This window comes from Danio rerio, chromosome 1 (assembly GCF_049306965.1).
Source record: "Danio rerio strain Tuebingen ecotype United States chromosome 1, GRCz12tu, whole genome shotgun sequence".
In the NCBI taxonomy this organism is placed as follows: domain Eukaryota; kingdom Metazoa; phylum Chordata; class Actinopteri; order Cypriniformes; family Danionidae; genus Danio; species Danio rerio.
In genome coordinates, this window is record NC_133176.1 from 54,358,039 (window position 1) to 54,383,207 (window position 25,169).

General features: G+C 36.1%; 2 protein-coding genes across 4 annotated transcripts; one reads left to right on the top strand and one right to left on the bottom strand.

Moving 5' to 3' along the window:
• Positions 1–386: 386 nt before the first annotated feature.
• Positions 387–3,161, top strand: dpy30 (dpy-30 histone methyltransferase complex regulatory subunit). Of its 2 annotated transcripts, NR_130111.1 has the most exons (6): positions 387–474; positions 1,130–1,170; positions 1,246–1,293; positions 2,061–2,209; positions 2,546–2,638; positions 2,947–3,161. NR_130111.1 is itself a non-coding variant. In NM_001002438.2 (5 exons), the coding sequence occupies exons 1-5, from the start codon at positions 465–467 to the stop codon at positions 3,017–3,019; spliced, it is 321 nt and encodes a 106-aa protein (NP_001002438.2). In that variant the 5' UTR covers positions 387–464; the 3' UTR covers positions 3,020–3,161. The 2 variants fall into 2 exon arrangements, 1 of the variants encoding a protein (NP_001002438.2); NM_001002438.2 differs by lacking the exon at positions 2,546–2,638.
• A 6,641-nt stretch (positions 3,162–9,802) lies between these two features.
• Positions 9,803–23,218, bottom strand: psen2 (presenilin 2). 2 transcript variants are annotated; one of them, NM_131514.2, is given in 11 exon segments: positions 9,803–10,328; positions 12,996–13,111; positions 14,101–14,220; positions 14,585–14,635; positions 14,733–14,831; positions 16,550–16,770; positions 16,902–16,969; positions 17,510–17,651; positions 18,897–19,117; positions 19,467–19,607; positions 23,097–23,201. In NM_131514.2, coding segments are annotated over 10 exon segments (1,326 nt in total). In that variant the 5' UTR covers positions 19,599–19,607; positions 23,097–23,201; the 3' UTR covers positions 9,803–10,172.
• Between the last annotated feature and the right edge of the window lie 1,951 nt (positions 23,219–25,169).

Genomic DNA, 25,169 nt, shown 5'->3' on the forward strand with positions numbered 1-25,169 from the left:
TATTTATTTATTGCCTTATGCAGGAATTTGTGTATTTATTTATTAATTAATTTGTTTATTTGCGTATTTATTTATTTATTGCTGTATTAATGCAGGAATTTGTGTATTCATTCATTCATTCATTCATTCATTTATTTGCATATTTATTTATTTATTGCTTAATTTTTGCAGGAATTGGCGTATTTATTTATTTATTCATTCATTCATTCATTTATTTGTGTATTTATTTATTTGTGGTTTTATTTATGCACTACTTTGTGTATTTATTCATTTATTGTTTTTGCAGGTTTCGTCCTTCATACAAACAGCCAGAGCATGTAATAAATAATTATTGGACCAATTTTCAGACCAGAGCAAACAAGAAGTCTCTGCAGGCCACGCCCGGTTCAGATTCTACGTCGCGTCATTCAAGCGCGCGTTTTGCGCATGCGCAACGTCCACTGCGTAGAAACCAACAACAAACTATGGCGGACGGTAAGTGCTGTTTCTAAGCTTTTTTCTTTATCTTACGCTCATATATTGTCCAATTTACTAAACGTCTAGATATCCTCAGTGAAAGCAATTGATAGAGAGAGTTAAACCTCTGCTCAAGCTGTTCAAGTGATGAGCTTTTCTGCAGTGGCCCATTGAATCCCGCCATTCACTACAGTATGTGACTTCACATGCACATATACTAGACTCCTAATGTACTGCAAGGTATTCGTTGTTAAATTGAATGTATTTATTATTTCCTAATGGGCGGTTTTATTGTGCAGTCGCAAAAATGACTAACTTATTTGCTCAAACACTACTGAAACCGACCGGTTTTATTAAGCTGAGTCATATTAATGAAGCATATTAATGTAAGGATACCGTTTAACTTTAATATACGCCATTTTGAGGGATGTAAACAAAAACAGTGCTCCCAGCATATTTCCTGTTTTACATTTTTTATATTTTATAGCTTCCGAGAATCCAAAAAGAGTCACATATTGATAATGTTATGATAGCTGTTTCAACATTAACTTATTATTGGATTGCCTCTTGTTACAGTTATGAAATAGTTTGATAACAAGCAGTCCAATGACATTACCACATTGAAATGGTCTGATTATTGTGATTTAATAATTAATTTTATTGGCCCTTACAGAACACACTGATGCCGGGGAGAGCATGGAGGGACACACTCCTGTAAGTATCATTAGTTGAAGATCATTTAAAGTAAGATAGTTTGCGTTTATCCTTTTGTTTTTCTGTTTATTTCAGGTCCCAGAAAATCCCCATGCAGAATATGGCCTCACCGAAAACATCCAGGTAAAATGGTTTGCATTTTGTTACATTGACAAAAGTTTTGGTTGAGAAACACGAATAATTAAATAAAAAGTTGTTCTTTAATAAAATATTTGCATGTTAGAAATGACCAAAACACAACGGAAAATATCTGAAACGTTAAATTAATTAAAACAACTAAAAGCTGTGTAAAAAATAATAATTATGGATAAAATGTGCAGCTGAGGTGAGTATCGGAAATATAGAAACTTAAAATACTATAATTGAAATACCTAATAGTTAAATACAGGGCTGCACGATACTGGAAAAAATCTGACATTGCAATAATTAGATTTTCTGCTATATTTATTGTAATATGAATACAGTTTCACCAGATGACTTAAACAGCTTTATGGGGGAAGATGTCAACATTTTAGATTGATTGGGGTAATTTTGTAAAGGAGTGAGTCTCGAATGATGTACAAGGATAGATAAATACAATATAGCAACGACGAAAGTTTTATTTATTATTTCTAATCAGTTTTATTGGAGAGTCTAACTGAATTCAGGTACAGATATTGAATAATCAACGATGCATAGTCTTTATTTTATATAATGTGTAACTAATAAAAATATCAACAACAGCAATAATAGCCTGATTAATAATAACTTATAAGCTGGTTTGGGCAATTTAATCGACCTGTTTTTCAATGGAATCGTTTTTTTGTTTTTTTTAAAGGCATCATTTTGGCTATATTAATAATATTTGGATATATTATTATTCAAACTCGGTCGCATGTGTGTTTCTCCAGAGAATAGCGGAGAATGAGAAAACTGCTGAAAAAGTGGGCAAACAGAAGGTGGACCCTCAGACGCTGCAGACTCTTCCCACACGAGCGTACCTGGATCAGACGGTGGTTCCTATTCTCCTGCAGGGCTTGTCGGTTCTGGCCAAGGAAAGGTCTGTATTAGTGTAGAAAGGGACAGTTTGCCCAAAAACAAAAATTCCGCCATCATTTACTCTCCCTTTACTTGTTTGTGTTTCTTCTGTCAAACACGAAAGAAGATATTTTGAAGAAAGCTGGAAACCGGTAACCATTGACTTCAATAATATTTGTTTTTCTTGCTATGGAAGTTGATGATTACGGGTTTTTAACATTCTTCAAAATATCTTATTTTGTGTTTAACAGACGAAATCTAATTAACCAGTATGAAAACTTACCACCACATGATTTAAAGCAAACAAATAAACTTATTTTAAAAATGATTTCCTTTTTTATATTACTTGAATTAATAGTAGGAGTGTCCTGAGCTGAAGCTCTTTTGGTGTGCTTGATGTAAATCCTATTGGTGTGAATTTGAGCAACGGAAAATGCCGTATTCATCATGGGTAGAGTTTTTCAGCACAAATTCCAATGTCAAACATGATTAAAATTACATTTTTAAAATTAGTTACAAAACTTATAACAAAAGCATAAACCATTGATTAACAACCTCAGAGCTCACAGTCAGCCTGTCTTTAAATGTTACCAAGAGTAAAAATCAGTTGCCCTGTAGAGTTTTTTTACTTCTAGAACCTGAATGTAGCGTAATGACATTATTTAAAATAAAATGATTTCAGTAATGCAGCGACGAATATATATTTATATTAGTTTTTGTCTAATTAAACAATTAATCTCACTGTCCATCTTCTTCCAGGCCTCCAAATCCCATCGAGTTTTTAGCGGCTTTCTTACTGAAGAACAAATCTCAGTTTGAGGAACGGAATTGAAGGCACATCATGGAGGACTTAGGGTTTTGTTTTTTGCGTGTTGTGAATTTAAATGTTACGGTATCACACTTCACTTTTTTTGTTTTGCCAACATCACTGTAGTTTTTTTTTTTGACTAATAAAACGTTCAAGCAGCAATTGATATGTTTTCAGCGTTGTGTTTTCTTTATTACGGGCACAAAAAATAGCATAATGTTTTGGCTAAAGTATTGCCAGAATGTTTCTGTAAAGATTCAGCTAAGAATATTATTATGCCATGCTCTAAAAGCCCTTTCTTTTGTTAAAGTCCCTTTAAATGCAAATGACCTGCTGCTCCCCGCCCTCAATTATAGGAGAGAGGCGGAGCCTTCTGAGCTTGTGCCTCAGTTACTCACTGAACAACAAACAAACCTTTTGCATGGTTTGAAGTCTTGTCAGTTTAACCTCTCATGGCATTAGGCACAGAAAGGTGGTTGGTGAGTATTACCGTGCATTCACACGGGGCTTCAGCGTCAACGCTTGACCGAGGACGTGTCTGAAGTTGGGGCTGATGCAGCGTCACCCAATGAAATTAGTCCACAATCGGCTACTGTCTGAGCTGAGGTATTTGCATAAAGCTATTCCTGACGCTTCCATTGGCCCTTGAAAAGTTGAGAATTTACAAACTTCTGCAGAGCAACGCCACTGACGCGGCACCGACAGATCGGCAATGCCTGACGTCACCCTTTCAAAGTGAATGGAAAGCGTTGACGCTGACACCTTGTGTAAATGGGCTGTTAAAGTGAACCTCTTATGCAAAAATCATGCTTATAAGGGGTTTAAACACAGTTGTGTGGCAACCGTCTGTGAATATAACCAGCTTCTAATGGTAAAAATATATTAAAGTTATTTTTTTATAATCACACTTGATAACAGTCTGCAGGAACACTTTGATTAATATTCTCCCTTTTTACGTGTCATCAGAGGGAGAAAGCCCCGCCCATTAGTGACAATCTTTCTCTCATTAGCATAGCATGCTAGTCTTGTTTTTGAATCTGCCACTATACTGACACACAGGCATCTGTAGCTCCGCCCTTTTTTAAAAAGAACACCATCTAATTTGAATTTAAAGCGACAGTCATCATAATGCCACAATTAGGATCAAAGACCAAAAGAGGCAATTTTAAAGATTTATAAAACATTATTTGTGTGGTATTTTGAGCTGAAACTTCATAAACACACTCATTTTACATGTTGTAAATGGGGCCATAATACAGTAGGTCCCCTTAAAATAAGTCAGATACACACAGGTTTTACATGATCAAAGTATAAAAGTAAAAATTAAACAGTAGTACTTCTGAACATTTTATGCAACAAACTGATGGAAACACAAACACACACAAAACAATCCAGCTCAGGAAGAATCCTTCATTCTGGTTTATTTGTATACGTCTTTAATTATTATTATTAATATTACACGACACCAAGCACTGTGCATGACAATAACAAAGAAGAAAGAAAAAAAAACATGAACATATAAAAACAATTAAAATTTGAATCTGTAGTAAATATAATTTCTTTCTTCAGTATAAAGATAAAACGCGCTCCGCATTTGCAAAATATTCCTAAACCACCTGCACATGTTTCTCAGGCAGCTCTAATCCATGAACCGTCTCATGAAGCCGTATAAAATCCACTGATGGCCATGTTTTTTTATCCAGTTAACAGCTAATAAAAACCAACAGATTTATAAAGCTGAGAGAGAATCGTACAGCGAAAAACTCTTGTAAGCCTAATATAATTACATAGCACAAACAAGTTTCCAAACCCACACTAGGATCGAATGGTTATAGATGCCACTTGATGTTAAAGGGATAGTTCACCCAAAAAATTTAATTCCTTCATCATTTTCTCATCTGTTGCTGGTTGAATTTCTTCTGTTGAACACAATGTGAAGATCCCGGTTAAGATTAAACGAAATCGAAAAAAGAACTGAATTTTCGCGATTTCAAACTAGATCCAGCCAAAATTAAGTTCTTTTTTAATTAGTTTGATGTATACCGCAGCCTTAAGATAACGATATACTGACGAATGTTGGCAAAATACAGCCATTAGCTATGTTCCCATCCAAAAATGTGAATTAAATGTATGTGCAAAACTGTAATATCACATAAAAGACGTGCAAATAAAGCAGCGTTTCCATCCAATGAGTCAAAGAGAACAAAGTCGTCACTTTCTGATTAACTGGCGCAAAATATCAACAGTAAAAACTGAATTTACTGTAGGAGAAGCTGCATGAATCTTTTAGTTATTTAATCAATTACTTGTGCCTCAGAAGACAAATGCCGACACGCAGTGGACGCTTGAAGGTGTGAGATGCGAAGTGCAGACGCTCTTGACAATTCTGGACGTAATTAATAATATAACACCAAAATTTAAATGGTTATGGCGTTTCAGAATGACCAAAACAACATTATAGATGTTTTACAATGTGCTCAGCCTGCTGGTTTGTCCATTCACACACATTTTGATCATCACATGATCTCTTCTAACAAAATCACATGACCTTTTTTAATGCACACACTGGAATTTGTTCGTTAAAAGTGTTTCCATCATAGTTCATGCGCATCTTATGGAATAAAAAGTGCAACCACTTGAGTGTGAGTAAATTCTACTTTTGGGTGAGCTGTCCCTTTAAGTAAAACGTATATAGTTATTGACCTGAATCTCAAGTAATGAATGCAGTTTTGTCTCAGTAACTCGGTGTGCAGTTTTGATGGCACTGAAAAGAAAACAATAAAGCAAGGCACCAACATTTTCTATGAGCTGCAAACCTGATCCGAGTCTAGAAGGAAATCACAGAGCGACGACGAAGCTCACATTCCCAGTGTGTGTATTTCAACAGTACCTTTGACGAGAGTTTTTAAATCTATGTAAACCAAAGAAAACACCCTGCAGATCTACACAAAGGAACGCAAATTGTACAAAATTGGTTATTATGACTTTGCGGTGGCTCCGAGACTAGGGCCGTCATCATTAACTTTACAGCAGTTCGACACCGATATGAATATGTAACACTTCATAATCAGGTTGCACTTTATTTTAACATAAATGCAAAAAGCATCCATTAACCCTTTAAAAAACATTAAAATACTCATTGTGGGGGAAAAAACTGGAGTGTCACTGAGGGTTATTACAGGACCATTGAAGTTTTATTACTCTAAAAAAGAGTAATATTGTAATCAAAGTCAATAAAGTTACTATATATCAGGGGTCTCGGAGGTCCAGTGTTCTGCAGATTTTAGCTCCAACCCCAATCAGACACACCTGGGCTAGCTAATCAAGGGCTGTTTCTCAATTCCAAGAACGCAGAGATCGGACTCGCGTTCTTGTGAAAACCGGTCTTGCCAAGTTACCTCGGAAGAACGAATTCGGGAGACCGCGGGAACAGAGAACACGTCTCGTGAGAAATGAGATGCTGCGTTCTTCCTGATGGTCACGTGACCTTCTTGTGTTTTTAAGAGAAAATTATTTGAACGTTACAACATTCATACGATTTATTGTTTTTCCCCTTCACAATATATACTCTGCATAAAGACCTTACAAATATACGTTGAACAATATAAATGAAACTAATTTTAATATGAATTTCAGCAAATAAATTCCCTTAATGTGTTTATGCCTTTATTAAGATTTTCATGGTGATCTTTTCTTTCATCGTCTCATTTAAGGAAACTCCTGAGGTAAATAAGTTATATCTCTGAACTTTAATAATAATTTATATATATATATATATATATATATATATATATATATATATATATATATATATATATATATATATATATTAGGGATGCCACAGTTCTCAATATATTATTGAACCGTACGGTACGACCTCCACGGTTCAAATCACGCTTGTGAATTGTGGTTTTCTCGGTTTTGCGTTTAAATAATTTATGTGCGTTTTATATCTTCCAGAATTGACTGTGTGGGCCTCTAAATCCATGAGCTGAGATGAGGAAACTCATTTCAAGGTGTAGGATTTTATGTGTTCCCCAGTTTGTACATGGGCTACCAGCAGCTGTGAGATTTCAGTGTAATTTTTTTAAATAAAATACACTAGGAACTAGTGTACTTTACTTGGCTTTTAAGTAAAACAAAATGAGTATTGCAATAAAGCGTTTTTATTCTTTTCTCCTTAACCTCTTACTGTTCCTATTGCCTATAGAATAAAAAAAAAAACATGTCAAGCCACCGAAAACCGTGTTAAAAAAAACCAAGGTATGTATTGAACCGTGGGCTAACTGCATCCCTAATATATATATATATATATATATATATATATATATTTTTTTTTTACTTCCCTGGTTCTGCAGGTTGCAATGTCCCAAAATTTGATTGCCAATCTTAAGCCAATAGTAAAGGAATCCATTAGGAATTTCCACAACCAATCACAGAGCCAGGGGGACCAGAGTGAGTGCTCTGACTTGGCCCCCCTGGTCCATAAATCTATATAAAATGCTGCACTTCCCACCTCCTTTATTCAGCCACAATGACTTCTGGTACTTCTTGAGCGACTTCTGTGCTCAAGTCTGCATCGATGTTTCCTCAATATCAAGAACACATCTGGGAAGTTTTACACGTCCTCCGTTATTTGGTCTTGAGTATTGGAACTGAACTTTGGCAGTTGATGATGACGCAAGAACACTGAAGAACGCATATTGAGAAACAGCCAAGCTCTGGCTAGGCTTTCTAGAAAAAACTTGCCTCAACACACCTGCAAGGATGAAGCTAAAATCTGCAGAACACCGGACCTCCAGGACCGAGTTTGAAAATCTGTACCGTATACGATTCCTCGCCCTATAAAAGTACTATGTTTTCTATAGTTAATCATTAGTAGTGGTATTTGTTTATATTAAAACTATAATATAATAACAGAAATGCTGTTTTTTAAAACATGTTTATTAATTAATATTACTGGTTCCTCAACACTGCACCAAACGTATTGCTCATAGTATAAATATTTTATTTTTATATTTATTACATTAAAAGCTACACCAACATATGATAACTCAAATTAATAGTATAAAATAAAGACATGCAAAGATGTTGGAGAACATTTTTTAACTGACTGACAGAAAATTGACGGAATAAAATAGTCAAAATCTTTTTTCTGTCATTTTTGGTACTGAAGTAAATGAGAAAGACTATTAAAATATAACTGTATTAGCATTTTATATGGACACCAGTTTCAGCCACAGGATAAAAATAAACAATGTAAATCCTCAACTTTTCCTTAACAATGGGGTATATGCACACAGACTTTTAATTTTCAGACCACCAGCCCAATGACTTCAGTCTTTCCATTACAAAAACGCCATGTTTAAGAATGCCACGTCTTTAAAAATCAGTGATCTTCACTGCCTGATAGATATACGATATGAAGTGGGTCCCAGACCGGACAAGAAGCACTGCATTAAATTCCATTTTCCCTGCCATCTCTTTAAAACATGAAAATGTAATTTACTCTAGGGGAGGCACGGTAGCTCAGTGGTTAGCACTGTCACCTCACAGCAAGAAAGTTGCTGGTTTGAGCCCCAGCTGGGTCAGTTGGCATTTCTGTGTGGAGTTTGTATGTTCTCCCTGTGTTGCCATGGGTTTCCTCCGGGTGCTCCGGTTTCCCCCACAGTCCAAACACATGCGCTACAGGTGAATTGAACAAGCAAAATTGGCCTTAGTGTATGTGTGTAAATGTCAAAGTGGGTGTTTCTCAGTACTGCGTTGCAGCTGGAAAGGCATCTGCCTTGTAAAAAAATATATGCGGGATAAGTTGGCGGTTCATTCTGCCGTGGCGACCCCTAATGAATAAAGGGACTAAACCGAGTGAAAATTACTGAATGAATTTACCCCAGTATTTTCAATTGAGTTTCTGCTCAAGCCTGCTGCCACTGATGGTGCTAGGGTTTACATGGTCTATCATCTCGTTGTATGTTTGAACAACTAAATAGTTGCTTTTGAGTTTATTTAACTGATTATTTTTTCATTCATTCATTTATTTTCATCCGCTTATCCTGGGCAGGGTGGTGGGGGCAGCAGTCTAAGGAGAGAACCTGAGACTTCCCTCTCCCCAGACACTTCCTCCAGCTCCTCGGGAGGGAATCCTGAGGTATTCCAAGGCCAGCCGAGAGACATAGTCCCTCCACCTTGTCTTGGGTCTTCGCCGAGGCGTCCTCCTGGTGGGACATGCCTAGAACGCCTTCCTAGTTAGGCATTCAGAAGGCATTCAAATCAGATGCCCGAGCCACCTCAGCTGACTTCTATCGACGTGGAGGAGCAGCGGCTCTACTCCAAGCTCCTCCCGCGTGGCAGAGCTCCTCATCCTATCTATGAGGAAACTCATTTCGGCTGCTTGTGTCTGAGATCTTGCTCTTGCAGTCATGACCTAAAGCTCATGACCATAGGTGAGTGAGAGTAGGAACATAGATTGACAGGTAAATCGAGAGCTTTGCCTTTTGATTTAGCTCCTTCTTTACAACAATGATTGCAATGACTGCATTACTGCTGCCGCTGCACCGATCCGCCTGTCAATCTCACGTTCTGATTGTATTTTAATCACATTAAGATTTCTCAGGAGGGATAATAATTTTGCTTTTACTTATATGATGTATATCACTATATAGGTAAAGGCAAAATTATTATATATATATATATATATATATATATATATATATATATATATATATATATATATATATATATATATATATATATATATGAAATATTTAAACAAAAAAATCATTTTGACCTCAAGCATATACCAAAATCTGAATGTTTTTATGTTTATTTTTATAAATCTACGTCAATGTTAGTAACTCTAAAATAAAAACTATCTAGGAAAACCTGTTTGTGTCATTCGTTTATTACCAAACATGTAGGCCACATTTACTGAATCTAGCAGCATTTTGCTCTTTCTCTTTGGAAATCGTCGTTGTTTGAAAAGAAAACCCACCTTACATTAATGTTTACCGTATTAAAAAAAAAAATAGCAAAACTACTTGTAAACTCCACAGTGCTGATGTGAGCGCAACCAAAACGTAGAAGATGGTTTGATATTTTTACAGGTGTGCTGGACTCACCGAGAGCGTCTCAGAAAACGCTCTGAGTGTGTGACCTGACGAGGGTTCTTAAAAGTCTGTCAGATGTAGTACTGATGTGCTGCCAGGCTGTCCATGAAGGGCCGCACCAGATTATCTGTGGAGAAGTAGAAGACCAGGCCGAAGGTGATGGAGATGGGCAGAGCCGGAAGAGCCTTCTTGAAGATGGCCAGCAGGAGGAGCGTCAGACACAGACCCTATGGGGCACAATTACACTAGATTACACTAGACACTTACACGTTTCAATCAGGGGCAGATTTAGTGATTTGGGAGCCCTGAGCAATTCCAGCCATGAGGCCCAACAGCCCTTTGTATCTATCCATCTGTCTATCAGTTTTCATCCATCCATCCATCCATCCATCCGTCGGTAACAACTGCTGAACAACACGCTTCTCTGGGTACTTCAAACTATCTTGACCAATCATATGTGTCTGTTTATCTGCCTTACCGCGGATTTTAACAGTTTGGCGCCGTTTTGCGACTGAATAGCCTACGTCTTCTTTATCCAGTTTTGTTTCTGTCAGCTTTGCGTATTTGACCGTTTGGCGCCATCTTGTGACTGAATAATGCGCGGGTTAATGTAAACTCCATGAGCTGCTTTCCTTTCTGTCAGCTTTGCGTTTGATATTACTAACGAACTATTACGTCTCAGAACAATGTTTTGTGTCTAATATCTATATTTTGTGGCACATAGTCGTGTAAAAAGCAGAATAAAGTATATGCATGATGGTTGTTTTCAGAGTAAATCCTTTCAGATTTCAGTTGGGCTGCTGATAGGGCTTTGTTCTGCACGGTGTTGTCAGATATAGCTATTTCCAGCCCTAAAGCTGTCCAAAACCAAAACACCCCAATATTAGATTAATACTTTATTTAATTGTAATGTATTTAAAACAAAGTTAACCTAGTTACTTTAACTGTTATATATTTTATGGATTAAAGATTGAATATTATTAATCTATAAAGATTTATAGATTAAAGATTGAATATTGGTTTTCGTACAGAAACCAACACCAGCAGTTCCAGAACCAGAACACATCGAAACTCTGCCCCCTTTCACCCACACACTGCAATTAATGTTGTGTAGATTACGCTACCTCTTGTATGTTTTACTTTTACTTTTTTTGTTTTTGCTGTTAATTGCGGGAAAAAATTCGATAAGTGTCAGGATAAATCACTGTGGGTTTAAATGCAGGTGCTGCGTGATGTGCGTGCATACGAAGAGGAGTCAGATTTGTTCGTGCCCTCACCTCCTCTTGTGGGTGGCCCACATGGTTTGCGCTATACACTGGTCACTACTAACTAACTTAAAGGGTCACGAAACACCAAAACACATTTTTTGAGCTGTTGACAGTCGTATTTGTGTCCCACACTGCTAAAAACACTATTAGGAAACCTATATTTCACTAAAAAGTGTAAATTGGTTGTTTTTGCGTTATTTCAAGCAAATTCGTACTTCCGGTTTGAAACGAATTTTTGAAGCTGCATCACGGTCATGACATAATAGCGTTGTATTTCAGCGTGCAGACTGGGCGTCTGTATTAGAGTGTGTCTTATTACGTCTTACAGTGTGATGCATTAATGCATGAGTAAGGCTTGGTTCAAACCAATCACCGCGCTCTATTGTGCAACTTCATTAATATTCATTACTGTCACAGTGTTTACACGACAGAGACGCCACATTGTATTGGCAAAACAAGCGTGAAGTGTTGCTTTTATAGTTTGCTGGAGTTAAGTTTCGTTTTCATTTTCTCTCTGTGAGAGCGCAGCTGGCGTCACATGTGGATTACAGTGTACGCGACGCGCGACAACAATAACTTACGTGTCTAAGGAGGAACATTGTTTACCTGAGAGCTGTTCTCATCTCCAAACGCTGAGATCCGGATTCGCTTGTAGTCTTCTCTTCTTAAAGACGCGGCTCTAGTTGCTGGTGATTGTCCTGTCTCTACAGATTTGGTAAGTGAGCGACCAGCGCTCTTTGTTTATTCAGTTTGTTCGTATCTAACAAACTATTGCACCGAGTGTAAACATGTTAGCACCACAACCAAACTTTAACCTCATGTAGGGTTTTTACCGCATTTAGTGACCGGAATAACACACGCGGCTTTCTGACGCTACCTGCCGTGTGCATCTAAGTTTCCGGGAAATGCTGAGGGTTTTTTTTCTCTCATTCGCCGTGCGGTATCAAACATTGCATGAAAAATACACGCTTAGAGCAGTTCCTCGAATCAAATATCGCGTTTGTCGCGAGGGGCATGAATGAATTCCCTGAATGAAAGAGCCAAACTGCAGTTAAAGTCCACCATTTAATAATTTGGCAAATAATTCGACTACAGATGTCCATGTAGGTTTAACACCATCACTTTTTACTGTGTGTGTGTGTATTTTGACTCTGAACCTCGCGCGTGCCCAAATAGACACTCCCACACCATCCCACTTTTCTTCCTCCGACACTCCCCCCTAAACAGAGCTGGACACACCCACTTTTCTGACTTTTTCCAAAGTAGAGGTGTGAAAACACCCTGCTGAAACGAGGGGGTTTCATGGCCCTTTAATGGAGTAGGAGCATACAGATATACATTTTTAAATAAACTGCACATAAAATTTACGTTTCAAAACCACTCAAATTTTGTCAATTCGTCTATGCCATTTTTACCTGCATAAATTCAAAACCGCCCAATCTTGCAACACTGATTCTGCGATCACAGATGTAATTTATCCCTAACACATCATTTTGCAATATTTAATATTATATATTAAATAATACCAATACAAATCAATATCAAACTACTGCAGAATTGGTCAGAATAACAGACTTGATGAAGTAGTTAAGCAGTTATTAGTGAATGAGAAGTTTTTAGACTTACGATGAGGATGGCCACAAAGCAGGCCAGTGTGGTGTTCCAGTCTCCTCCAGTCGCCGCTGCTTTACCCACCAGTACACTGTAGAAGATGAAGTCTCCCAGCCCCAGCTTCACTCCTCCTGTCTCACACACACGATTCAATCACAGGAGACCCAGGAAAACATTAAACCTGTTTGTTTACTTTGCCTTCAATTGCTGAGGCATTTTAACTTCATTATGCACACTTACCCTACTTAAGTCTTTAAAGCAAAACTATAACCAAATAATATGAACGGTTTATGATCTGATAATTTTTTACCAAAACAACATAACTGATATTAATAATAAATAGAGCTGGCAAATAATTAATTGCATCACAACACATGAAATGTAAGAATATTGTGTACTTTTACTATGTATTTATAAATTAACACACAAACAGACAATACAAAAGTATAAAACAAAACAAAATGTCACATAAATACTTAGATATATAATAAATCAATACAGTACACACACATACAGCATATTATTTTAATACAAACTTTTATTTTGGACATGATTAATATCAATTTATCATTTGACTGCACCAATAATACTCAAATAATTAAATAAATAATAAATTAATTAATAATATATTAATAATTGATAAATAATATTAGTATACAATTTTAATTAAACCAATATAAACCAATTAAACCAATAATAGAGTTTTTGCCATGTCCTCTTATTTTAAGCCACACTTATGAAGCACCATTACACTGAAGTTTGTGGAGTTAATAAAAATTAATAGTTAATTTTATTATGCGATTTTTTTCTCTATTTCTCTACTTGATTTTCTAGCAAGATCTGGCAACCCCAATGAGTCAAAATGAATCTCATTCAATGTGATTTTTCTTGCAGCAGAGAGAATACTCTGATACACAGTCCAAATATCTCATTAACAACTAGTCCAGTTCACTTGTGCACACACAGTTTTAGTAATGCGGTTGCCACTAACTGATTTTTTCAGAATTTTATTTGCATGCTGAATGCGGTTCCCACTTTCGTAAATTTTACAGAACAGAACTGAGAACTAAAAGGTGAAGTCTTAACCAAATGTATCTGAAGCATGTCTGTGACCACTTACGGTCTTCCTCCAGGTCCTCTTCTGCTGAATACTGCCTCCTCCCTGCCTGAGGCGCATCATGCTCTGACTCCACCCCTTCCTGTGTCCTTACTCCGCCCCCACTGCGCCGCCTTTCACCAGCTGAGAGGAAGAGAACAGCAGATAATTCACTATTTTCTAGATTACAACAACTATAGTCGACTTTATTTACAGTTAAATTATTATATTAAAGGCTTAACTAGGTAAATTAGGCAAGTTATTGTATAATGATGGTTTGTTCTGTAGGCAATCGAAAACAAATATTGCTTAAGATAGCTAATAATATTGACCCAAAATGGGTTTTAAAAATTATTCTATTTATTTTGGCCAAAGTAAAACAAATAAGACTTTCTGCAGAAGAAAAAATATATTATAGGAAATAATGGGCAAATTTCTGAATCTGTTAAACATCATTTGGGATGATAGTTTGGGCATTTAGCAATATATATATATATATAGCACTCACCTGAATCTGGATTATTAGAGTCAGCCATTCCAACCATCCAGACCATGGCAGCTGAGATGATAAAACATTTATTAGTGTGTATTCGAATGAATACTGATTAATCTAACTTTGTGTCGCCCTGTGCTGAGATTCATTAGGCAGGACGTACATGAATATATGAGCGCAGGGAAAATGGGCTCATTTCTTTCTTGAGCTGTTTCCACCAGCATCCTCAACGGGCCTTTCGGACACAACACCGCGATCAGATCTGAAAAACACACGACACTCACATTACCTGATACAGCAGATATGAGCATTTTTAGTGATTAAAAGTAAAAAAAGGTAATGAATAAAATGGAAAAGCTGAGTACAATTACATTTAGTCAAAAATTAAATTCTTAATTTATTTAAATTAAATATAAAATGTTAATTTTCATTTTAATTTAAAATTAAAATAAATTGAGGTAAATATTACAAAATACAAGTGCTGATTTTATCTACAAGACTAAAGAAATGAATAGTTGTATTATAAAAATGAAAGAAAATTAAATAAAGGGGAAATATTTGGTAAAATTACAAAACAATAGTTCTGTTTCTATTTACATTATAAAATTCAATTCAATTTAATTACATAAATTGTAGAATCATATGGGAAAATAAAGAACCTAGACAAAACTAAATATAATCTAATGAACCATTAACGTTCATTATATACACTCACTGGCCACTTTATTAGGTACACCTGTCCAACTGCTTGTTAACGCAAATCTCTAATCAGCCAATCACATGGCAGCAGCTTACTGCATTTAGGCATGTAGACATGGTCAAGACGATCTGCTGCAGTTCAAACCAAGCATCAGATTAGAGAAGTGATTTAAGCTATTTTAGGTGATTTAAGTGACTTTGAACGTGGCATGGTTGCTGGTGACAGATGGGGTGATCTGAATATTTTCACGCACAAACATCTCTAGGGTTTGCAGAGAATAGTCAGAAAAAAAAATCCAGCGAGCGGCAGTTCTGTGGGTGTAAATGCCTTGTTAATGGCAGAGGTGAGTGGAGAATGGCCAGACTGGTTCCAGCTGATAGAAAGGCAACAGTAACTCAAATAATCACTCGTTACAACTGAGGTCTGCAGAAGAGCATCTCTGAACACACAACACATCCAACTTTGAGGCAGATGGGCTACAGCAGCAGAAGACCACACCAGGTGCCACTTTTGTAAGCTAAGAATAGGAGAAACGTTGCCTGGTCTGATGAGTCTCGATTTCTGCGGCGACATTTGGATGGTAGGGTCAGAATTTCGCGTAAACAACATGAATGCATGGATCCATCCTGCCTTGTATCAACGGTTCAGGCTGCTGCTGGTGGTGTAATGGTGTGGGGGATATTTTCTTGACACACTTTGGGCCCATAAGTACCAAGTGAGCATCTGGTCAACACCACAGCCTACCTGATTGTTGTTGCTGACCATGTCCATCTATTTATGACCACAGTGTACTCATCTTCTGATGGCTACTTCCAGCAGGATAAGGCGCCATGTCATAAAGTGTGAATCATCTTAGACTGGTTTCTTGAACATGTCAATGAGTTCACTGTACTCAAATGGCCTCCACAGTCCCCAGATCTCAATCCAACAGAGCACCTTTGGGATGTGGTTGAATGGAAAATTGGCATCATGGATGTGCAGCCGACAAATCTGCAGAAACTGCGTGATGCTATCATGTTAATATGGACCAAAATCTCGGAGGAATATTTCCAGTATCTTGTTGAATCTGTGCCACGAATGATTAAGGCAGTTCTGAAGTAAAAAGGGGGTCCAACCCGGTACTAGTAAAGTAGTAAACCTAATAAAGTGGCAGGTGAGTGCATTTCATCCATGCAGTATAATTCAGTGGACTATCCCTTTAAAGAAACAATAATCCGTCTATTCAACACAAACAAGACAATTATATGAGACACACTAAACAGTCTCAAAAGTCAAAGCACCGTATATAGAGATGGCTCCCAGGATGACCCAGGCGGACCACTCGGGCAGGTATTTAATGAAGATGAGGGCCATGAGGGCACTGATGACGATGAGATACGCCTGCTGGAGCCGCAGCGGACCCTTCCAGTGGATGCAGATCATTCCCACCACACCGAAGTTCCAGATGATCATCAGCAGCGTCGGATAATCCATCGCCACATTATATGTCTTGAAGACCTCTCTGGAAAAACAACAAAACTGTTGACACTCTAAAAAAAATCCTTCTTAGAAGTCAATACTAAACAGTAATAAGATAAAAAGCAAATAAACCAAAATAAAAGCAAACAAGAAGCAGAAATAAGCAGAACTCACCCCAGATACATGAAGCTGAACCAGAAGAGCAGCATCAGCGAGGACAGAATCAGCCAGCCGTGAATAAACTGCACACACAAACAGGGTTTAGATCTTATCTAGACAAGTGTTTATAATCATAGACTGTATCCAGAACTGCTCTCTAAACCCTTAAATATTGCACTTTTTTTTAGGAAGAACCCAACAATAAAGCGACAGGACTGTAATCGGACTACATTCACACATGCCATGCTTGAGCAGGCTGTGAATTAAAGCTGATAACATTGTAAATAATGTTTAATTTTTTGACACGGACCGCTCATTTGGCTTTACAAGACCTCAGTGTGTCATCAGGAACCACAACAATTGATTTGGTCTTATTTGTATACATTTTATTTTTATCTAAAATTCACTACATGAATCACCAAGGACCACTGATTCAGCTCAAAATCTTTAATCCAAAATGTTCTACTGAAGAAAGAACCTGTGGGTGAGTAAATTAACAGGGTGTTTTCATTTTTGGGTGAACTATCCCTACTGTATTAGTAGATTAATGAAGGGAATATGAGGGTATAAAGATGATTTTGATAACAGCAATAGTTTTATAGTAAGAGTAAAGCAGGTCTCACTTTATAGCAGCGGTACTTGTAGAGCAGCACCAGGATGATGGTCATGAAGACAATCACACTGATCATGACCAGAGTGTTGAGCACCGAATTCAGCAGACGCTGGCCCACTGAGTTCGGGTCTTCTTCAAATGGGGTATAGATGCTGAAAAATACAAACATACACCCTTGAATCAAGGTGATGCTTTTGTTTTATTGTTGCACAGTATGCTGTTCAGCTAGGGACTAAAGCTATGAAAGTAATGGCTGTTTTGTTATTTGGGAAAAAATTAAATTAAATAAAATGAAATGGTTCACATAAATATAAAAGGTAAAAAAATTATGTAAAGTGGCTACCCCTAATAAAGAAAGTAATGAGATGAGGAGAGTACTAAAACAAAACAAAACCCAAAACAAAGAAAAAACAACAACAAAAACAACAAAACAAAAAGCAAAAAAAAAACAAGCAAAAACACAAAACTAAACAAAAAACAAAACAAAAAAATAAGCAATGAACAAAACAAAAGAGAAACAAAACTAAACAAAAACAAAACAAAAACATAAAACAAACAAAAACTAAACTAAACAACTAAAAAAACAAAAAGCAAAGCAAAAAAACAAACAAAAACTAAACAACTAAAAAAAACAAAAAACAAACAAAAACTAAACAACTAAAAAAACAAAAAACAAAGCAAAAACTAAACAACTAAAAAAACAAAAAACAAAGCAAAAAACAAAACAAACAAAAAGCAAAGCAAAAAATGAAGCAAAAAACAAAAGAAAACAAAAAAATCTAAGCAAAAAGCGAAACACAAAACAAAACAATCAAAGCAAAAAACTAAACAAAGCAACAAAAAAACCCAAAAAAACAAAACAAAACAAAAAATTTAAGAAAAAAACGAAATCAAAGCAAAAAACTAAACAAAATAAAAAACAAAGTACAAACAGTAAAATAAATTCTGTTCATCCTGCTGTGGTGACATCTGACAGAAGGCAGTAAAGTAAATAAAATTTAATATTGTTTTACACATTTAAAAATACCTTTTTACTGACATAACAACAATATATTAAAATAATACTGGTATAGGCCAATAATAGCTTTTTTAATCCACCTAATACTGGAATTAGACACTATCAGTAATTTTTTTTGTCTGCAGGGAGTACAGTGTTCTCCTTAACAAAAGAAAAAAAAATACAGAAAAACAACAACGTGAAAGCAACGTGAGGGTGAAGAAATATAGTCATAATTCTTATATCTTCTGCAAAAAGAGAACAGCTGTCTGTTTTTCAATCTCCTTAATAACAGAAAGAAAATAAAAAAAGAACAGAATTTGCATTTAAAGCAACATAAGAGTACATAGATAGCTGCAGCGGTGATATTATGTGAACTAAAAGGTAAAGCGGGTCATACAGCCGCTGTCCGCTCTTCTCGGTGTAGAAACTGACGGACTTGATCGTGGCCACTACGACCACCATGCAGAGCGTGACAGGGATGAAGAGCATGATGACGTGTTTCGCGCCGTATTTGAGTGTGAGCTCCTCTTCCTCTCCATCAGGGGTGTCTGCGCGCTCTCTGTCCACCGGCCCGGCATCTCCAGAGCCCGAGGCGGACCTCGAGCGGACCGCACCGCTCTGTGGAGGAGACCACACACACATCAGCCTTAACTTTACACTGGAATAAATATCGGCAGATTAACAGCTTCTGTATTTGGTGATTCACAAGTGTTTATTTACAGTTATGAGATGTTGATCTCTGCTCTGTAGACTTTTGATGTTGCAAATTCAACTCATCACTTTAACAAAGTGACTTTTATTGACGTTTTAATTTGAAATAATAATATAATGCGTAAGAAATAATAATATGTAGTGAAATAAGTCTGTAAAAGAACAGAGAATGTACTGGCAGCTTATTACAAGGCTTTCTGAACAGTAATAAACATACACAGACTGTAAAGGTAGATGTGAATGTGTGAGATCTGACCCGTTTGCTGTCTGTGTCCTGGGGGAGAGACATGGCATTGTCTTGGTTGTATGAGGGCACGGTTGGGCTTTCGGACTGGACCAGAGCGGACCTCTCGTTGTAGGAGTCCTCTTCACTGTCTGAGGTATTCATGAAGAGAAACTGACACACACACACATACATACACACACACACACGATGACCAGAGCTCTCAAAACACATTAACAAAAGACAAACACTACAAACTCTTCACATGTCTTTAAATGATGCCGTAAGTAATGGGCTAATGTAATAGGTTTGGCGAGTGCTGCGGTGTGGAGCTGTGGAGCCAGCACACTTCTCATTATAATTAATTTACTTGATTGAATCTATTTTTTCTTTTGTTTTCTTGAGGGAATTCTATTATGTTGTGAACATCAATCTGTGTATCGTGATGTGGCCTTTGCATCTTTCTGTTCTAGTTAATGTTATTGTTTATTTTCTTCTGCAAAAAGACATCATTCCCAAACGATGTTTAACAGAGCAAGGAAATTTTCACAGTGTGTCTGATAATATTTTTTCTTTTGGAGAAAGTCTTATTTGTTTTATTTAATTATTAGCCCCCCTGTTTATTTTTCCACCAATATCTGTTTAACAGAGAGCAGTTTTTTTCCAACACATTTCTAAACATAATAGTTTTAATAACTCATTTCTAATAACTGATTTATTTTATCTTTGCCATGATGACAGTAAATAATATTTGACTAGATACTTTTTATTATTGTATTATATTTCATTTTTTAAGACACTTCTATACAGCTTAAAGTGACATTTAAAGGCTTAACTAGATTAATTCGGTTAACTGGGCTGGTTTGGGTAATTAGGCCTTCGTATTGTATAACAATGGTTTGTTCTGTAGACCAGGGGTTCCCAAACTTTTCAGCCCGCGACCCCCAAAATGACAATGCCAGTGACCCACGACCCCCAATATTTTCTGAGGTGGTTATAAATACAGAAACCTTGCATGCAATGGCGCACACACTCCAATTGACTGAAATCTATTCTTCGTTTATTTTCTTTATGGATGTCAGTGCTGTAAACAGGCCAGAACATTTAACCTGGTGTTATAAAGTCCTGGTGTTATAAAGTCAAGCTGCTGCATCTGACGCTATTGCCATGTCTTTAATATAATGTAATTACCTCAGGGGTCGCAATCCAACAGAACTAGTAACTATAAGCTACTATAGTAACTATATAGTAACTATAAATGACTATTTTTTTCTCTTCAGTAGGTTATGGATAAATTATGGTAGTTCTTATGGTTTATTAAATCTGAATAGATTTTTTTAAATCACCAGGCGACCCCCCCCTTCATTGTCCTGCGACCCCTTGGTGGGTCCCGACCCCCACTTTGAGAATCACTGCTGTAGACTATCGGAATAAATATAACTTAAAGGGGCTAATAATATTGAATATTGAAATTAAAATGGTTTAAAAAAAATAAAAACTGCTTTTATTCTAACCGAAAATAAAACGATTAAGATTTTTTCCAGAAAAAAAAACATCATCAGACATTCTGTGAAAATTTTCTTGCTCTGTTAAACATTTGGGAAGTATAAAAAAAAAGGGGATAATAATTCTTCTGACTTTAACTGTATAGTTGTACAGTAGTCTGGGCATGTCTAATTCAGTTATAATTTTTTTGTTTTGTTTTTTACTCCATTAGGCTCATTATTTTAATATTATGTCCAAAAACAATTTACAGACAAATTTATAAACAGAAAAGCTTAAAAAGTGGAAATATGTCGTCTAAATCAAGCAGCTAAGAGTATCAAGAGTATCTGATATGATGCTGATAGCTGATGTATTGCTGATAGCTGATGTATCATGTTTCCTTAGTGATGTTAGTTTAAAGATGAATATTACAGATTACGAGAAGGTTTAATGTAAACACAACAGACAAAATAAAAAATATATATACATATTTATTGTTCTATTTAGCTCACTGGAATAGTGGCATCATACAACAATGCTTGTGTAAGTGGATTAAGCACAAAAGACACAAAAAATGAGGGTCTTTACAAACTAGTTATACTGTCAAAAGGATTAAAACAACATTTCTAGGAGATAAATCGGAATAAAGAAAAGCATAAACAATGATAAGCAGTTATTTTACATAATACACTTTTCTGATTAATGTACAATATATCAGTAACAAAACCTGTGTGGGACATTTACAGCAGTTGTTTACGTGTTGTACAGTAGTCTTAATTAACCATTATGGTATTTTTCCATTTTAACGATGCTCCTTAGGCTAGTTATTTTAATATTATGTAAAATAATAATAATAATAATAATAATAATTTACAAAAAAATTTAAAAGGATAGAAAAAAAATAAAAAAATAAAATAAAATAAAAAGAGTAAATATTTTCTAAACCAAGCAACTGTAAGTAACTGATATGATGCTGACGTATCATGTTTCAGTGACGTTAGTTTAAAGATTAAATATTACAGACAAAAGTGTTTTCATAAAAAAAAAAATTTAAAAAAATTATAAACACAACAGAGAGAAGAATACAGATATATCGGGATATATATTTATTGGTACAAGTTATTTAGCTCCCTGGAAAAGTAGCATCATACTACAATGCTTGTGTAAGTGGATTAAGCACAAAAGACACACAAAATGAGGGTCTTTACAAACTAACTACATTGTCAAAGGATTAAAAAGACATTTCTAGGATATATATATATATACACACAGTCAAGCCTTAAATTAGTTTCGGGCTTGACTGTATATTTGTTCGGCAAATTCTCCCTTATGAGATCAGTAACGTAACAATGTGATGTAAATGTTCATATTATGTTATGTCAAGCGTTTAAAATATACAACATTACACACTAAAGAGCATCTAAAAGACAAAAGCATATGATAGGCAGTTATTTTACTTGATGCACTTTTCTGATTATTGTATAATTTATTAGTAACAAAATCTGTGAGGGAGATTTTCGGGAGTTGTTTACATGTTGTACAGTAGTCTGGGCATGTCTAAATCAATTATTATGGTATTTTTAAAGTTTAAATTAGGCTAATTATTTAAATAATATGTCCAAAAACTATTTACAGACGAATTAATAACATAGAAAAGCTTTAAAAAAAAGAGGAAATATGTCTTCTTAATAAAGCAACTGAGTAACTGATATGATGCTGGTTGCTGACGTATCATGTTTCCTTGGTGACGTTAGTTTAAAAATGAAATATTACAGATTACGAAAAGGTTTAGTGTTCACACAACAAACAAAATTATATATATATATATATATATATATATATATATATATATATATATATATATATATATATATATGGCTTTATTTAGATCTCTGGAAAAGTAGCATAACACTACAATGCTTGTGTAAGTGGATTAAGCACAAAACACACACAAAATAAGGGTTTTTTACAAACTAACGACAATCGTGGGACAAATATATGCCTTCTTCTACACTTAAATGTTTATATTCTGCTGTCATGTTTTAATTTTGTTCCTCAAAGAAAGCTGAAAGCATTCATTATAATCCATGACTGCCAAACATCGCCTAATGTGTCGGGAAAACCAGTTCCTTCCCGCGTCGAAATAAAATATATGATGAGAGGTGATGTGAGAAATACCTTTAAATGTGACTGAATTTACATGAAGGATGATCCAGCGCTGTATTATGCGAAAATACTCCGTCAAAACATCGCCAATTCAGTGAGGAAGTGATTCCCCATCAGCTGATCCCCAGCACATCACGTGGTAATCCAGCGCGTGACGTCACCTGACCACATTCATGGGACACTTCAACATCAAAACGGCCATTTGTAGTTATATCTGTAGTAATATTTAATTAAAATCATCGATTTTAATGCAGTTTGTTGTAATTTTACTACAGATATAGTAACTGACAGTTTTGTTTATTAGTCCCTGTGTTTTGCTGTATGTTATATTTGCTAATATTATTAACATTAAAATCATAAGCAGCTTTCATCCATAGCAATAGATCACCCAACATTACTATCAGTAATATCATGTCAGTTTTTAAGCTGCTAGATTATGAAGCAATCAAGAGAAGAGGAAAATAAAAATGGGAATAAGCTTTTGTTTTGCACAATTACTATCGTTATTGTTTGTGTTTGTTGTTGTTTATATTGTACAACTAGCAGTGCTTATTATTGTCACTAGCAAGAAGCAAGATTATTCATAAGAGCTCATCCCTATACCTTAATAAAAAAAGATAAGGACAAAATATAAAAGGAGGAGTAGAGGAGGAGTAAAAAAATTAGTGGGTGGAGGAGTAGAGGAGGAGTATTAGGAGAAAATGAGTAGGTGGAGTAGAGGATGAAGAGTAGGAGAAAATAAAAAGGAGGAGTAGATGGAGGAGTAGAGGAGAAGTAGGTGGAGGAGTAGTAGGTGGAGTAGGAGTAGTAAGAGAAAAATAAAAAGAGGAGTAGAGGATGAGGTGGAGGAGTTGGAGAAAAGCTAAAGGGAGTAGTAGAGGAGGAGTAAGAGAAAATGAAAAGTAGAAGTAAGAGAAAAGGAGGAGGAGTGGGTGGTGGAGTAGGGGAGGAGTAGAAAGAGAAAAGGAGGAGTAGGTGAAGTAGATGACAATATGAGAAAGAGAAAAGGATGATTGGGTGGAGGAGTAGAAGAGAAATGGAGGAGTAGAGGAAAAGTAAGAGAAAAATGAAAAGGAGGAGTATGTGGAAGAGTAGAGGGGTAATAAGAGAAAAGATGGAGTAGCTGGAGTAGAGGATGAGTAGAAAAAATGAGGAGGAGTTGGTGGAGGAGTAGGAGAAAAGCTAAAAGAGGAGTAGAGGGGGAAGAAGTGAAAATGAAGAGGAGTAGAAGAAAACAAGAAGTGGGTGGAGGAGTAGAGGAGGAGTAGTAAGAGGAAAGGAGTAGTAATTGGAGTAGAGGATGAGGAGTAATAGAAAAATTAAAAGGAGTAGAGGAGTAGGTGGAGGAGTAGTAAGAGAAAAGGAGGAGTAGCTGGAGTATATGAGTAGACAAAATGAGGAGGAGGAGTGGAGTAGGAGAAAAGCTAAAAGGAGGAGTAGAGAAGTAGTAAGAGAAAAATTAAAAGGAGTAGAGGAGCATGTGGAGTAGCTTAGAAAGAGAAAAGGAGGAGTAGCTGGAGTAGAGGATTAGTAGAAAAAATAAGGGAGTGGCAGAGGAAGAAGAGGAAAATTAAAAGGAGTAGGTGGAGAAAGGAGGGGGAGGAGTAGGACAAAAGCTAAAAGGAGTAGAGGAAGAAGAAATGAAATTGAAAAGGAGGAGTAGGTGGAGGTGTAGAGAAGTATTAAGAGAGAAGGAAAAGCAGGTGGAGTAACAGAAAAGCTAAAAGGAGGAGTAGAGGAGGAAGAAGTAAAAATTAAAAGGAGTAGAAGAAAAAGAGTGGAGGAGTAGAGGAGGAGAAGTATGACAAAATGAAAAGGAGGATTAAGTGAAGAAGAAGAGGATGAAAAGTAGGTGGAGGAGTAGTAAGAGAAAAATGGAAAGGAGGGGTAGGTGGAGAAGTAGAGGAGAAGAGGAGTAGTAAGAGAAAAGGAGGAGTAGCTGGAGTATATGAGTAGACAAAATGAGGAGGAGGAGGAGTGGAGTAGGAGAAAAGCTAAAAGGAGGAGTAGAGAAGTAGTAAGAGAAAAATTAAAAGGAGTAGAAGAGCATGTGGAGTAGCGTAGAAAGAGAAAAGGAGGAGTAGC

What these genes read in the sequence shown, in the direction of transcription:
- dpy30 (NM_001002438.2), top strand. An exon ending in GCATGGAGGGACACACTCCT is followed by an intron (nt 1,171 to 1,245) that starts GTAAGTATCATT and finishes TGTTTATTTCAG; the next exon opens with GTCCCAGAAAATCCCCATGC. An exon ending in GCCTCACCGAAAACATCCAG is followed by an intron (nt 1,294 to 2,060) that starts GTAAAATGGTTT and finishes GTGTTTCTCCAG; the next exon opens with AGAATAGCGGAGAATGAGAA.
- psen2 (XM_073948865.1), bottom strand. Translation starts at nt 17,668, where the DNA reads ATGTTTGTATTTTTCAGCATCTATACCCCATTTGAAGAAGACCCGAAC. An exon ending in GGGAGCCATCTCTATATACG is followed by an intron (nt 14,832 to 16,549) that starts GTGCTTTGACTT and finishes TGTGTTTTTCAG; the next exon opens with ATCTGATCGCGGTGTTGTGT. An exon ending in CCCTGCGCTCATATATTCAT is followed by an intron (nt 14,636 to 14,732) that starts GTACGTCCTGCC and finishes TTATCATCTCAG; the next exon opens with CTGCCATGGTCTGGATGGTT.